General features: G+C 40.2%; 1 protein-coding gene across 1 annotated transcript in view; it reads left to right on the forward strand.

The window, feature by feature from the left end:
• SLC49A4 (solute carrier family 49 member 4) overlaps positions 1–16,718 on the forward strand; it is a 68,084-nt gene that overhangs the window by 32,313 nt on the left and 19,053 nt on the right. Inside the window, exons 3-6 of the mRNA XM_087732349.1 lie at positions 2,273–2,541; positions 8,199–8,328; positions 13,819–13,927; positions 14,588–14,655. Of these exons, the coding sequence (XP_087588475.1) occupies positions 2,273–2,541; positions 8,199–8,328; positions 13,819–13,927; positions 14,588–14,655 (576 nt within the window). The remainder of the gene's footprint in view (positions 1–2,272; positions 2,542–8,198; positions 8,329–13,818; positions 13,928–14,587; positions 14,656–16,718) is intronic.

The following is a 16,718-nucleotide window of genomic DNA, read 5'->3' on the forward strand; positions in this document are numbered from 1 at the left end:
GAGTATGGAGGTCAGTTAGAGAGCTTTATTCAGATAGCGGAGTTTGATAGACACAATCTAAATCTGAAGTGTAAGTACATTAAAAGAGCATGTATAATTCTCACAATATACGAATTGAGTCTTTTGATTGGTGGTTGGTTTGGGTTTTTTTACAAAACTTTTCTTCTTCTATCAGATGAAGCACCTACATTCCCATAGGCACTGCAGAAAAACTATTGTACTTTTTTCTGATTTTAGTGAGTTTTATTTGCCCTTAGGATTTCTACAGAGTAGGCGTATGTGAATTAAAACAATATTATCATAGTGGTATAAGTGAACAGAAGTGTTAGTATGGCACCTATAGCTATAAAGGTTATTTTGTGGTGACACAGGTTTCCTAGCATACAATAACAAAACCACAATTTAAGCATTACCTTCACTTTGGAGCAAGAGGAAATACAAAAATAAAATCTTTATATGTTGCAGTAGTTACCTCACTTGCTACTGAAATGCAGCTGTTTCTAGGGATGTAGCATAGCTCTGCAAATACCTTGGAACGGTTTAGGATAAGCTTGAGAACGACTTATTGTAGTGAGATAAGTAGAATGAAAATACCAAGTGCACAAGGATACCTTGGTTTGGCCAAAGTACACTGGGTTGGAGAGTAACCATAAGGGATTCATGCAAAGTGTCCTCCAGAGAACTGTACCAGAGCATTATTTAGATAGTGCTTTTTATTTATTTAGAACTATTTCATTTTATTTTATTGGGGGGCCCCAGTTTAACAAGCATTAAAAATCACCTGACCATACCTCAGTGATGTCCATCTGAAGCACATCATGAAGAAATAGGAATGAAATCTATCCTTGTTATGTGAACTCTCAAAAAAAAAAAAAAAAAAAAAAAAAAGTTGCAGTTGCTTATATTTAAGAGTGCATATTACTTCTGTCCCAGCTCGGAAAGTGTTTCCTTCAGATGATATGTAATAGCTTTTTCTTTTTTCTGTGTATTTGTATAAATTTTGTTTAAAAGTTTAATTTCTAATCCACTGAGAATCAGTAGCATCTATTCCTTTTTATTGCAATCTAGTTTGTTAATTTGATAAAGAGTCTGACAGCATTTCTTTTGCGTATTTTGTTCCCTTGTGTGCTTTAAAAAAGCTCCTGCTACACTGTATGTTATTCAACCATTTGTGGCTTGAAACATTGCCTAAATGCTAGCTTATGTTTCCCCATTTTCAGGCCTTAGCTTTTTATGTCTGACAACTCAAGTCTTGCAGCAATAACATCAAGTTCCTGCTATGCTTAGAAAAACACCACCCATTTAAAAATATCATCTGCCACCATTTTATTGCACAATGGGTAGATCTACTTGGGAGGGTTGCAATATTTTGTTTGACTTACTAGCTGGTTTATAGACATGAGGTTTTTATATAAATTCTGAAATGCTTTTGCCTTTCACGGCTGATCACTTTTTGGAAAAGTCAAAGTGGAAGGTTTCTGGCTGACTTCCACGTGTAGAAGAGCCTTCAAAAAGTCCTTTCTGTATGTGCTCATTGTACTAATATTAAGCCAAAGTTTTTAGAGACTTCACTGCTTGGAAGTACTATCTCTGTTCTGTCACCAGTCTTATCTGTTAAATCCCAGTGAGTGTGAAAAACAAGAAAAATCTGGGTTTGCTTGGCTGTTTCAACAGTGTGTTGAGAATGGCCAGATTGCTGGAGAAGACAATTCTCTTGGAAACCTCAACAGCCCAGCCTCCTCATCTGCAGGCACATATAGCTCATCTGAGTGTGTAAATAAAAATAAATAATGCAGCGAAAAAATATGCAGAGTATTTTGCTAAAGTGTTTCAATTTTGGATCTGCCATAACTAATTTAAATTTTCTATTGGAATTTATTCAGGCAAGGGGTCAGGTTTAAGACGTTTGTAATTTCAGGCTTTCCTGCTACTATGCCTTTTCTACTTTTGTATCCTATCATGATACCTTTTTTCTGCAAAGAAAGTTCCTTTTATTCCCTCTTCCTTTTCTGCTTCGAAGAGAACATTTGCTTCTCCATTTATCTGAGGTAATGAGACCAGAGTAGCTCTGGATTCTTTAAATCAGTGTAATTGGGCTTCTTTTAGTGCATAGAATATCCTTTTTTTTTTTTTCTTTTTGCAAAGGACTTTCATTTCTTTGTGCAGTCGCTCCATCTCCAGCACTCAATAGCTTACATGCTTTTTTAATTAAAAAAAAAAAAGCGCAAGCAATTGTCATCCAAATGACTGTGGTCTCTATTGTCTGTTCCAGGCTGATTCACGGAGGGCAGCTGTTAAATGGCTTGGCGGGGCCAACTGTGATGAACGCGGCACCATTCCTTTCAACGACGTGGTTTTCTCCGGATGAACGTGCCACAGCAACAGCCATCGCATCACTGCTCAATTACCTGGGAGCTGCTGGCGCCTTTCTAGTGGGACCTCTTGTAGTGCCATCTCCTAATGGAACATCTCACCTCCCGCTGGTATCGCAGAGCAACACTGAGCACATCAAGGACCGCATTGAGGCTGTGCTGTATGCAGGTGTGGTTTAAAAATAAAAATTAAAGAAAAAAAAAAAGAAAAAAATTATAAAAAAAATTCACATACTTTCATGTGTGTGTTTGGTACTTGTGAACCACTACCCTCTAGTGGCTGGTCTGCACAGAAAACGGTTACTGACTGATGGAAAATAATGAAGTGGTAAAATGTTGTACCATCAGAAGGGTTAATTTTTTTTTTTTGCCTTTTGTGTAGGAGAGATTTTAAAATAGCCTTTTGTACAGACTGATTCCAAATGAAGTATTTCAGTTGTTTGTATGGGCTGATCTTAGGAGAAATGACTTCTAGGAGAGCTTATGCTTTCCCTGAGCTTCCAAACTGGTTTTTGCTTCTTGAATTTTCATGAAAAAAAATGTGTCCATGGCAGGTTGGGTTTTCTTCTTTTGTTTCTGTAAGGGTGGAAATCCAGTAGTCTTTCAGCATTAAATTCTTTCCTGCATTAAATCAGCCTTGATTTATGACTTGCATATGCCTTTCAAATGTGATTAGATTGTTAGTATTTAAGAATCTAACATTGAAATTAAAACTCAAGAGATTTTGTTTTTAACTAAAACCACATAATTCTTATGTGGTGAGCAATTTCAATGAAGTGACAACAGTTTAGTGGAAAAAAACACTGACAGAAAATTCACCTGATATAATTTAGATTTTGTGTCCTTGCTCTTTTTCATGCAATGGCTTCTACGGCTCTTTGTGTCACTTAAAAAAATTAGCAGCAAGCGTTAAGGAAAAAGAGTTGCTTGAGTGGCTTAAGAGTCTGTGATCTGATTCTTAGTAGATATAAATTGCTATAGCATTAAGAGCAGCTGAACTTTACCATGTCATGCCAGTTGCACATTTGGTTGGGTTTTTCCCCCCTTATAATTGCAGCCTCTGAAATTCAGCCAGGAGTTAGCCCTAAGTGTTCCAGAAGTCTTAAAGTATATATACTGTGTAGTTTATATGCAGGTTTATGGGATTGAGTTAGCTGTTTGTGATCATTTATTCCTGGACGTTATTCTTATGGAAATTTTGTCGAGTTAATACTCATGTTGGGTGAGGGCCACTTTACTGTTTGTTTTAAAGAAAGCGTAGTATAAGTTGGATCACTGTTTCAGCAAGTATTTTTGAGTAACCTACTTTTTACTGGACGCAAGTGTATTGGAACAGAAAGGAAATTTGGGGTTGGTTAGGCATTTTTCAGAGGTAAGTATGATGTTAGAGTCGGAAAATCTCATGGCAGATGAAAACAGTCAGTGTGAAAGAAGGAAAAATGAAGGCAAGTCAGCTTTTGTTCTGAGGAGTAGTAGATAAGGGGAGGAGAAATCTAGTGATTAGAGAAGTTCTTTAGCTCTCCCTCTCCAGATTTTCCATGGAGAGAGAGAAGAATTCACCTGCCTAAAGGAGGTACAGTTTTGTGCCTAAAACCACTGTTTTGAGTCTGGTAGCACTAGAAATGTTGCTTTTGGCAGTCCATTAGATTCACTTTCTCTTCTGTTCTCTTCTGGGAGGTTTTCCTAAGCGTTTTCTTCAGAAACTGGGGTGGATCTTGTTTGCCATCAAGGTTCAGAGGTGTGTCTTGCCTGCCCCATGTCTCAGCACAGCTCTTTCTGCCTTTCTGAGCCATCAAGGGCTTGGGAACATCCCGTAGACCTGTTTGGGGTCATCCCAGCATAAGATAATCCTACAGCAGCTCTTTGGCTTCCTAGGAAATGTGTGTTATGGGACATCTGTAGTTCTTACTTAGTATTTGAAAGTGCTTTGAACAACTGTGGTTTCTTTGTGCAGCTGCTCTGGTTGTGCCATACGGGGTGTGTTTTTCCAGGAGCTACAACCCCTTTAGCTGTTCAGGCAACGAAAAAGAGCTGGTTCATGAACATTACTGGCCTTCAGTGAATCGTAGTGATGGTGGCAAAACGTCCAACTGGTTTAAAATTGATAGGAACTGTCAAAGAGGAGGTTGCTTCGAATCCCTCATGTGATTTGTCCTGTCTCACCTCAGCCCTGCTTTCCTGGAGAGCTGAAGGAGCAAGGTCCCGGCTGCCTGCCTCCCCTGTGCTCTGTTATGGCGGGTAGGCTCCAGAGGTGGAGGGAAGGCTGCCTCGTGGTGGGTGACTACCTCGTGGTACAGCTCTGTTAACTTGCAGACCAAAAAATACCTGGTAGGTGTGGTAGGGTACTGTTTGTCCCCTTCGTCTGCTGGGCAGAAAACCAAGCTCAAGTTGACTTCACGGATTACTGGTGAAGGTCTTACAGAATGTAGCAGAACAAGGAGCTGGACCCAAATGTCCTACCTCTCTGCTTCTTTCGCAAGTATGGTCAGGCTTGGTATGACTTCTCCTTTCAGATACTATAGGAAAGCCAGTTTCAGAGGATAGGCACTCTGCATTCCTAACGGAGTTGTGTTTGTGATGGAGCTTGTTGCTTTTGTGTGAGGTAGCATTAGATAAGCAGCATCCAAAAGTTAGGTGATGACTTTTAAAAGACAGTAATGATGTGTATTGTTAACTTGGGATCCGTAGCATGCCAAGAGTGTGCTAATTTTCCAAGGACTTAACCTCAAACATGATTACGAAGCAATTGCTTATAAACCCATTCTGAAATTGCTCTGTTAACTCCAGTCTCTTCTGTGTTTTAATAAATTGCTGCTCCTTTATCTCAAATGCAGACTAAGAGCTCAGCTGTATTACCACAGCCGCCTCCTGTGTCATCTGTATCGCTGCACATTCTGGTTCACAGCTGAAATAGTACAGAGGTAGCAAATCAGGACTGAATTGTATTACCTGAGTTGCCTAAGGAAGCTTGAATTGTTCTGGACTGCAGCCAGAGCTTTTAGCCATGTGCTTTCCTAAATATCAATGTGAAATCATTATTAGTTGGACAAAAAAAAAGTGTGTGTTTGTAAAGTGCACTCATTCCCCCTTCACATTTCAGGACAAGATGGGGATGAGGGTTTCTGGGTTTGGGTAGGTTTTTGTGCTATGAGTAGCCTATCTGAAGGAAAAAGACCTTGTGTTAAGGAGGCTTGTGTCTCTAAACCTCTTTTTTCTGTTTGGGGCTTACACAGGCAGCAGGGTGCCTACTTCCTAGGCTCAAGATGCAGGCATCTCTCCACTTTGACAGTCACAGGTCACTGTGGCCTGGTACCCAGCCTTTGTGAAGCATTCCAGATTCACTCCTCAACAAGAGATACACATGGCTGTGTTTCTGCACACTAGTTTATGCTGACTCACCCAGTTCAGAGTGCTTTGCTGCGTCCATTGCGCTGCTGAGAAGCTGATAGCTTCTGTGGAAGAGCTCCTCTTTTGTGATGGCAGCTCCCTTGTTTCGATATTGACCTATTTCTTACCTTTTCTCTTTTGCTTACTTTCAGTCCCTACTTACAATCTAAAACTTGTCCTGGGAATGTATTTTACTTTATCTAGTCTGGCAGAGTAAATGGTGATGGAGATAAAGGTGTGGGTTTCCTAATGAGGAAGGAATGCAACATGTAAGAAATTGGATGTGTTTGGCACTACCTGGACTTTTGGTAGAGATGCAAGTGTGATACACAAAGCTAAGATGAAACTAAAGACTTTTGTTCTTCGATAGAGGGAGCTGCTTTAGCTTCCAAAGTGAATTCTGCTCTTTTCTTTTGTGCATGAGGGCAGTGCTTGCGAGGCAAATTTGTTAGCCTGGAAAGTATAAAACTGGGAAACATTAAAGAGTTGCAAGAAGGTACTACAAGGACTGCATGCTGAATTTAATAATCAAAAAAAAATGAAGTGTTACTATACTGGTTCTACTGCAGCAATTTGACTGGCAGGAATCTTGAGGCAACCCGCAGAAGAGGCCCCAGATGGGCACCTGTTATGAAATATTACTGTGACTTAAAAAAATTATCAACGTGTTTTACATTCTTTAGAAAAAGACCTAGCCTTTCCCCTTATGGCATTGCAGTGTAATGAAGTTAAATAATAAGCACCTCGGACAAAGTTTATGGGTTTGTGTGGTCACATTCTTGTTGGCTATACCTGTCTGCAGTCTGAAATTTTCCTTTAATATGTGATTAAAGTGTGCAAATGCATGTACGTATATGTATACTTATAAACCTACACGTAGACCTAGATGCAGGAGAAAAGGGGATAAACAGCTTTTGGCAAGCCTTGCTTCCTTGTCTAGTATCATCCTGTAGTGACAAAGCATCTCATCCTTTTCTTAAATCTGGGATGATCAGTTATGGCCAGATCTTTATTCACTGCTCATGGTCTCAAAACCAATGTACACAAAGATAGAAATTAATCTATTTTCTGGATAACAGAGGAGATACAGTGAGAAGGTGTAGTTAAAGTGCCCCTGACCCTCAAAACGTGAAATTAGACCACAGCAGGAAAAGAGACACCACATAATTCAAAATGAATCCTTCAGTGTTTGATCATGAAGAATGGCATTGTCACATTCCCAATATGCCTTCAAAAGAAATTTAGTGTAGATTTTTTTTTTCCATATACCAAATAGAAGCATTCATTTCCCTTCCCCATCTCCAGCTGATCCATTTAGACTCTGAGTGTTATTTACTTTCCAGTTTCCTGAATTTATTTTCTTCTAGTTTAGCAGAAGAGCTGGCAAAGTGCCATGTTCATATTGATTTATTAAAAAAGAGAAGAAAAAAGAAAATGAATGCAATTGAGTATTCAGCTCTGCTGAAATTTATTTGTGGTGTCGGTGAACACTTCTTTGTTATAAGATCACAGGTTCTTTTAAGATAACACACTTCAGCTATACATTTTCCTCTCCAGCAGCAAAGAATCTTGTTTTCAAAGGGGATAGGAGAAATATTGGGATTGAGGACTGTGGAGAACATGATATAGATTGTAAAAGGCCTGTAAAACAAATTAATTAGACTGACTGTGGGTAGAGTTGTTTTTCCTCAGAGTGTCTGATCATGGGGCTTGCTGAGTGTTTTCTGTGAAGTGCTCATCACTTTGGAAGTTCAGGTCCAAATTTCTGCTATGAAATTTTTCAAAGATGTAGATACCTGCTGCTGAACAAGAGGAGCATCTGCAAACAGATTTATTCTTTCATTTTTCTCCCTATTACCCGTGCTCTTCCTATACCTGAGCTATGGCTACTCCTACGCTTTTCTCTTTATATTCTGTTGCCATGTAATACTGTTTGTGTCTGATGCTGCCTTTCTTGACCTTTCATTTGCCTTCATCATCCTGTGCGCTGAATAATTGTCATTCCGTGCCCTGGGGCTTCCCCAGTCCCATCTGTTTAAAGTCTCTAGCACGCTGTTACCTGCACTGCGTCACTTCCATCGCAAGGAAACATGGCCAGATCTTCATAATGCAGCTCTCTCTAAAGAGAAAAAGCAAAAGCTTTCCTCTTGCTTCACTGAGTTCCCCCGTGTGTGAGCCTGGTTCTCCGTAGCTCCTGTCACTGGAATGGACTGCCGGTATTTCTCCATCTCATTGATTTTCCATCTCAATTTGAAATCTTGCTTGGGGAGGAAAAAAGAAATTCTCCTTCAAGTTATGGAGTTCTGTTGTCGGGAGCAGTAAAGCACTTGTGGTGGGATTTATGTATCAGAGGCTGGCTGATAACAATGCTGTACTGAAATAAGTCTTTTGATGCTAACATCTGTTCTCGGTTTTGTTTTTCTTTGCCTTCTCGTTTAGAATTTGGAATGGTTTCCCTGATATTTTCCGCAGCGTTGGCCTACTTCCCCTCGCGCCCTCCATTCCCTCCCAGCGTGGCTGCGGCAAGTCAGCGGCTCAGCTACAGGAGAAGTTTTTGCAGACTCTTAAGGTAGGTCCTCATTGGGTTTCCACTTCAAAGCAGATCAGGACCTAAATAAATAAAAACAAGTGTGCTTTAATCTTCTGATTGAACAAACAAGTTGGTTTGTAGTGCTTTTGAACAAAATCAAATTAAATGTTAATGCTGAGACATAAAAGCATGCTAACTGCTAAAAAGCAGACATTAAATTTTAAATCACTGGGTATATCTCAAGCCTTCATGCCAGAGCCCTTCAGAACCAACGCTGCTGTAGTCATCCTGTTAGCATGGCTTGTCTCATGCAATGCTTCTGTTCCATTGTGTTATACAAGATTGTTAACAGTGTGCATACTGCTAGGTGTGAGATAACAATTAACAGCACTGGGCATAACTAATAAGCTGCTTTCTTTCATGCTTATTGTATTGGAATGAATTTGGGGTTTGCTTGTTCATTCAAAGGAGTATCCAGCTGCTTTCATTCAGCCACGGGAGCAATGAATAAGCTATCTGATACCATTATATGATCTGTTAAATCTCATTAATTGTATGTTAAAATATGAAGTGGGGATAGGAAAACTGTCTCCAGATGTGTTTCTGGACAAGTTCAAAGGTGAGTTATTTTCCTTTAAATTTTTGGGCTTAAAAAAAAATATTATAAAGACAGAAACACCTCCAGCTTTGCAACTTCTCCCACTTGCGCTCTTTTGGTAAGACACAGTCCCGTCCCCCAGTGTTTGTACGATGTCCTGTGTAATGGGAATCTGATCTCAGAGGAACAGCTAAAGCAACTGTAATATTAATGCTGAATAACTGTGACGGCCTGTGCCCTGCTATGTGATACTGCACAGATGAACTTCCTGGGGCAAAGAAGAACCGCCACCATGATGTGGAGTACGGCTAACTTCACTGGAGAGCTTCAAACTCTTGCTGTAATCATTTCTTAGGTGATGTAGTGATAGGAGCTGAACTAGCATACAAAGGGCTGCTTGAAACTTGATAATCGTGGAGCTTTAGGCATTTAGTTATTACAGACCTATTGTGGGCTGTACTTTCTAAAGGTGTATTTAGAGCCAGCAAAAACAACTCATCCCTTGTTGTCATTGGGTTTTTTTCTTTTCTTTTTGGAGGCTTTTGTTTCAGTTTGGGGGAGTCAGTAGTTGACAAGATGCTTAATCCTGTGTGTTCATCCAGAAACAGGCTGGCAGTTGGGAGAAGGTGTGAGTACAGCTGGCTGGTTAGTCTGCAAAGTGACCTGCTCAGGATATTAAAAAATAGCAATTCCCATAAGGACATTTAGCACACACAATAATGCTGTTATGCACCAAAGCTGGTGTGCAGTGAGACCCTGCCTGAGGGCTGTGCTGTAAAAATGTTGCTGTTGAACAGAAATCCAAACAGCAACTGGCTCCACAATTGAAATATAAAATTTCTGTTGACAGTACTCCATTTGAGAGCTTTATAACCATTAGATTTCTTCTTCAAAGTGTTGTAAACAGTGGACTTGAGATACTGGTAAGGTCAGGAGGTAAACAGCAAAGCTGGCTTACTATTCACAATCAATGAAACTTAAGAAAACAAACTGGATGCTTAAATAATGAGCATAGTTTATAGTGTCTCCAAAAACCAAGAGTTTTTTTAAAATGCAGTCAGGTAGATCATTATATCTCACTTCCCTCTGGTCTTTATGCATTCTTCCATGCTACCCCTTATCAAAGGCACTTCTTCATTCCTCTGTACATGAAACAATCAACAGTTCATCATTAAACCCACTTATCTTGGGGAGCCTTTCAGCAATAATCCATCAAGCAAGGGGGTTTTATAAAAGAAAATGGTATCTGCCGTGCTTCAAGAGAAATCCATCATCTGGTTCGTTAGGCTTCTAAGCTCTGTTGCCTGCCTAATGCAGGCTTCATAATTCTTGGCACAGAGTCTTTCTTTTGACTTAATGGTGTAGAGTGAAGGTAATCTGCTGATGAGTACCAGGAAATCATGATTTCCCCTTTATTGTGGACTTACCCTCTGGTGTGAGAACTGTGTGTAAGGTGTTTAGGATGTGTGTGAGCTGGTGGGCTGACCCAACTATGCACGAAAAAACACTCATGAGAATTGAGATGTTCATAATTTCCCTCTTCTCTCCCCCAAGCTGCAGTTTTATTACTTCAAAATAAAGCTGCGTAGCATAACTGTACCATTGATGTCATTGACCTTTTTCCATGAGCGCCAAAGGGATCTATCACATCCTTGCAATTCTCACACTCCTTCATGCCTTCAGGTCCTTGAGCAGTCATCTTCATGAGCTGCTTCTTGAAGAGTTGTATTATAAATATCCTCTCAGGGTCAGCCATCCCCTGCAGGCCATTTTTTGGGACTTGCTTAGGAACTTGGTTCTTCCTCCTGATTCGGAGGATTCCTGCTTCTGGCAGATTATAATGATTAGCTGATCTCTGGTTATCTCCAGATACCAACTCGCTCAGCCTGCAGTGGGAGACGACAGATTAGTCATGGTTTGGGAGCTAAGCCCAAATTTTTTAACAGTCTATCACACACTGTGACAAGTATAGTTTGAATTTCCCCTAGAAAAAGCATGGTGCCCTTTCTCAGTTTCTTGGGTGAAGCAAATATGACTTCCCCCCCCCCCCATTTCAGAATATGCCACAAATCTCCATGGAAAAAAATCTAATACAAGTAAATAGTTGATAAGGTAAAATCTGCATTAAGAAAACATGTCATGATTTTTGCTTTGAAGTAATTAGATGCTTTTAGCCAGTTATGTGCCTTTTATGTTTTCAAGGGACTACGTGAGCAATTTTGAAATTTTGTAATAGCGTTTTTGTTCACCATTATTTCTTTCATGAAACTTTCATATGACATCACCATCCAGTGATGGAAGCTGCTCAGAGTGTGCCTGATGTTAATAGGCACTGTCAAAGTTATTCTGAAAATGGTGACTGACTTTGACAGGGCTCCCCTCTGAACCAGCCTGTCTATGGATTCTAGTGGCATTAAGTAGGTTTCTGAAAAAACAGAAGAAAAAGCCAATTCGTATTCCAGCAGAATGGCTTAACAGAGGCTAATGTTGATATCCTGTCATAAGGGCTGATACGATGGAAAACAGTGTGGGTTCACCAACTGATGGTGTGACAGACAGCACGTTTTTCCATTTTCAGCGGAGCAATTGCAAAATTACAAAACCAAATACAAGTGACTGGAGCCATGAAAAGCAGAGCTGCTACTGAAGATGTATGTTTCAAATAGCTTTAGCACTTAATGTAGCCAGTGCTAGCTATTGCAGGGCAAGGGGACAGAATGACATCTGGTGATCGGTGCCGCTTTGTCACTGCCATGCACCCTTGCTCCTGGTTGGCTTCCTTATTCTGGAGACTGGTCAGGGTGGCAGCCTCTGTCACCGGAGGATGTCATGATGCAGAGCTGGTTCTCTAGTGTCGGGACTAGGAGTTGCACGTGGCACAGAGCAGCTACCCCATGTGCCAGTCTGTCTCGTTGCTTGAGTTACAGAAGACTTGTGGTTTAACCCAGCAGGCAACTAAACAAGACAGCCATTTGCTCACTGCTTCCCCCGCCCCAGTGGTATGGGGGAGAGATTTGGAAAAAAGGTAAAACTCATGGGTTGAGATAAAGACAATTTAATATGTCCCCTCCCAGCTTCTTGTGCATCTCCAGCCTCCTTGCTGGCAGGGCAGTATCAGAAGGTGAAAAGTCCTTGACATAGTGTAATGATTGCTCAGCAACAACTAAAACATCAGTGTGTTATCAACATTATTCTCATCCTAAATCCAAAACACAGCACTATACCAGCTACTAGGAAGAAAATTAACTCTATCCCAGCCAAAACCAGGACAAAGACTTATATGCCGTAGGAGATATCTGTCAAGTAAGTTACAAAGTACTCACCCGCACCAAAAGCAGCTCTTTAATGAAGACGAGGTTCAGATAGCCAAAGATTTTGAATATCAAGCAAGTGTTATTTTGGAAGAGCACATTCAGACTTGTTCCCTCTTTGCTGTCTACAACGTGGCTATACAACATCCATGCAAAATGGGCACTTTCCCTTTTATTTTATTCTGCAGATGATGAATTAGCTTGTACATGGATAGTATTAAATAGCATCAGAAAAACTGCCTTAAGAGATGCCAAGATGATACAAGATAGACCAGGATAAGAGCATGGCATTATTAAGAGAGAAAAAAAGTTGTCAGGAAGACAGCAAACACTTAGCATTCAAAGAAATTTAAGCAGTGTGTGGAAGAGCTGAAAGTTTGGGAGTTGTTTTTCTTTGCATTAAAAAATAAATCTGACATGAATGATACTGAAAGAGGAGGATATGTTCATGTGATAGAAATGTGTTATTCAAGAAGAGGATGTGTGAAAAAGAACAGTGCAAAAAACGCTGGCTGGTGTGCTGTGCGTGGATCTTCTAGGGGAGTAAAACAGCGTAAGCTGCAAACCTTTGAATGTTTTGGCGAGTATTTGAAGCTCTTTCCCTCAGTCTTGGCTGTTGTAACTGTGTGCTGTCAAATTGCCGCTGCATGCCAAGGAACTGGTACTGATCAGGATCGATTTTATGTAAATTCTTTGGGAATGGGGGAGACACATTTTGTGGTTACGCAGATATCCCATGGAATAACCTTGGAATCACCAGAAGATCTCTTCACTTTAAAATATCAGTGTTGCAGAGTCCAAAGTATATTTTCTGTTTTTCCTCCCAAATCGAAACATTTTTGAGGAAAAGTTGGATGTCTCTTAGCAAAGATTTTGCATTTGCTTTCGGTTATGGTGGGTGGGTAGGGGAAATTGGTGGTGGTATTTGTCTGCCAACTCCTGTTTAGCTTTGTACGATGAAGATGATTACACAGCTTTGACTGCTTCATCTTCACTGAATACTGAATAAAGGTTGAATAATTTTAATTGGGAGGAAAAAGAAAACACGTTGACTATTTAGAGCAGAATATTATACTTGTCTCTGTTTTTTGACACTTAAAACTGTCAAAATTTTCCACTCTTGCAACAGTACCCATCTCATTCCCAGAGCTCTCCCTGCCTTTCACCACAATAAAGAGAAGTAAAACAGTTTAAAAAAAAGTATAGTTCAAAAAGCATGAATCTCTGATTTTATTCTTGAAATACGCTTTTTGTCATTTAAATTAGTGCTTATTGTTCCTAACATACGCTTAGGCTAAGTAGGTTGCCCACGCAAATGCAGAAGAATTGCTTGTGGAAATGAGAAACACATGAACCCAGCATGTTACAAAAATCTTTGAACTATGTGGAGAGACTGGCCTTTCTTATTATCACAGTGCTAAGGCAGTAACATCTCAGCCACTGGAATTTCAGTGACATGGCTGGATACCTTGTTTTTCCTGGCTCGCTCCTCCTTCAGACCTTTGCTATTTTTCTTGATGGGCAGAATATAGATTCTAGGGTGTCATGTACTCTAGCAGCTAATCTTGGTGTGATTTCTAATATAAGCTGAAGCTAATTACATATGTTTTGTCTTCACAGCAATTTCCGATTCTTGATGATTGCTTTAGCCTATGCTATACCACTGGGTGTTTTCTCTGGCTGGTCTGGTGTTCTGGATTTGATATTAACGCCAGTTCACGTAAGCCAAGTAAGTATTTCCTGACTGATAATTGGCAGCTGTTTTGTACGTGGCATGTTTTTATTTTGCACTAGCATACAATTTTATCAGGTTTTTACATTTAAGCTGCTATTAATACATACAGACCACTTTTCTGCTGAAATTTTAAACAAAATAAACTGTAGCTTTAGCATCCCAAACTGTCATGCTTCTTCCTGCTGACTCTCCACCAGCGGTGGGTATTTTCAGATCTGTACGCACCTTTTGACAAGAGGGAAGAGGCAGGTTAACAAATGAAAGTATTGTTGGCTGCTGCACCTTTAGTAAAAGAAAATAATAGTTACCAGGTGGAAAAGATGAAATGGGGAGAAGAGGATTTCTAAGCTTTTGATAGAGTATTATAAAAATCCAGAGGACATTACTCAGATTCTATAAAGAGAAGGTCATATGTAGGGCATAGCCTACTTAATCATACTTTCTTTTAGTGAATTTATTCCCTTTTGAATATCCTAGAAAAAGTCTTGCACTTCAGATTGTTGTTAGGGGCTGTTGCTAGCAGTTTGCAGCTCCTGCACATGATTTGTTTTGAAAGTAACATCTTATCATCTTACTTTCTCAGCTTTAACACATTTCTCTGTTTTGTTTTGGTGGTGTGTTTTTTTGTTTGTTTGTTTGTTTTTCCCCTGTCAGGTAGATGCAGGCTGGATTGGATTTTGGTCTATAGTTGGAGGTTGTGTTGTTGGCATAGCAATGGCAAGGTAGGAATAATTACATATTCCTCTCCATTTATTCAACTGTGATTGTCGTTTAGCTTATCCTTGTAATGATATAACTTGTTTTCTCTCATCTTCTAGATACTTGAAATGGAAAAAGCATAGTTCTGGGGTTATGATGTGTCTCTTGTAGAGCAACGATTTGTATATTCCATGTTAGTGGTCGCTGGGGGTTGAGAACTCCACATGCACGTGCCTCAATTTGGCGAGTCATACTGTTACTCCTGACAAGTGTGTTGTTACTCCTGACAAGTGACTGCTGTATGCTCCTTTTAAACACAGTTCGTGTGAGTTCAGCTGCCTGGTATGAGGGAGAACCCATTGTAGCACATTTGGAAAGCATTGAAGAAATTAGTGTCTGTCTCTTCCGTCAATGCTTTTGGGCATATTGATTCCTGAAGGGATATTGGGAATGTAGCACAAGCAGCCTACCCACAATAACATTATGTTCCTCGACAGAGAAATTAGTCTGGGCCCATTCTGGCCAGGTTGCTGGATTCCTATATGGCCTAACTATTTTTTGCGATACTGCTATGGGTGCTATGGTTATACCTACAGTTTTCAAATATCCAGACACAGCGCTCTGGCCATCATGAATGCTGATGACATGGGGAGTGGAAAAGCAAGGAATGGATTGCCCTTCCAAAAGGCTGCTGCTTTTTCTTCATTGAGAGTCCCTTTTTATAGAAACAAAAAAAGGGGGGGTGGGGGGGGACAGGAAGAAAAAGTCTTTCAGGAGGTACTTGAGCAGTGAGTGTATAAAACTGATTAAAACCAATCACATGCTCCCTTTGCATCTAGTGGATATCAAAGCCTTGTCCTGGCTTCTTTATGTCCACTCTTTAGACTCCAGTTCTGCAATGAGTTTAGCACAAGTGCAGGGATCTGTCATCATTGCAGTCATTCTGTGGACCCAGAGAGGCATCTTCGTAGGGCAGCGATTGAAGCTCTCTCTTTTTTTTTTTTTTTTCCCTTCACTTGATGTGCATCATCAGAGTACACAATGCATAAAGAAATGTGAGGTTTCTCATCCTGGCATTTCACAGGCTGCCTAGCAACTGTGACGGAAGGAGAGGGAAAAACTCCTGACCTAGGGAAAAGAAACAAGCGCTTCCCTCCTGTCCACTCCAGATGCAGGCCAAAGGGCTTAACCTAGTGAAACAAGGTTCACACCCTGATTTCCTCTAAAAAGAGTTTTGATTAGCTAAGCTCAGATATGAGAGCTAAGAGAAGTAGATGTTTAAAACCAACGGCTGTAAATGACACAGATGCTGTAGCAGGTTACATGCTGATGCAGGTAGCGTGCTGGTTTAATCCTTTCCATCGTGGGTTAATCTGTTGGGTATTTGCGACATTTCAGTAGTAGAGGGGCACCCTTAGCAGCTCACTTAACTTTGTTAGGAGAGAATCTGCAGACTCAATGCCAACATGCAAATCTCAATCTTTATGGTAGATTAATTTGTTTAGTATATGGCCTGGGTTAAGTTTCAGGAGATGCTGACATTCTCTTTAACTGCTTCAAAACTGATTTCAAACCGTGTTGAATACCAGTGTTTTGTAGCATTCAGAGCTTTGCTTTTGAGTAAATTAAAAAAATACCAACAGTCTGCCTGCAAATATGTCTTTCTAACTTGGGCGATACACAGTTCAAATGGGAGGGTTTGCACACAGAAAGGGAGGGAGGTGGTGATTTGTCACTCCTGATGGATGACTCTCCCTCCTAGGCCTATTCAGCATTTATCTGTGTAGGGTTGAATCAATGACGAGTCTGACTGTAATCTGCTGAAAGTTGTAATTAGGAAAATTAAGTAATGATTCTTGTCAAGGCTGACAAGTTGATGTATTTCAATGTCAGAACTGTGATTTGCCAAGCAAGCAGCTCTCTCCCTTAACCACCTCTCAAGAAGCTGTTGGGTTTGGGGTATTTTTTCTATTTTTTTTTTTTCCTGCTAATTTACCAAAGAAAAATTGGTGCAGTTTAGGAATTTGCTCCTTCCATTTTTGTCAATGCAGATTCTACCATTTAGAACTGTAACAACCTGAACCTT

This window comes from Nipponia nippon, unplaced genomic scaffold, assembly GCF_047370975.1.
Source record: "Nipponia nippon isolate SJK-2023a ecotype South Korea unplaced genomic scaffold, ASM4737097v1 scaffold_5, whole genome shotgun sequence".
Classification (NCBI taxonomy): domain Eukaryota; kingdom Metazoa; phylum Chordata; class Aves; order Pelecaniformes; family Threskiornithidae; genus Nipponia; species Nipponia nippon.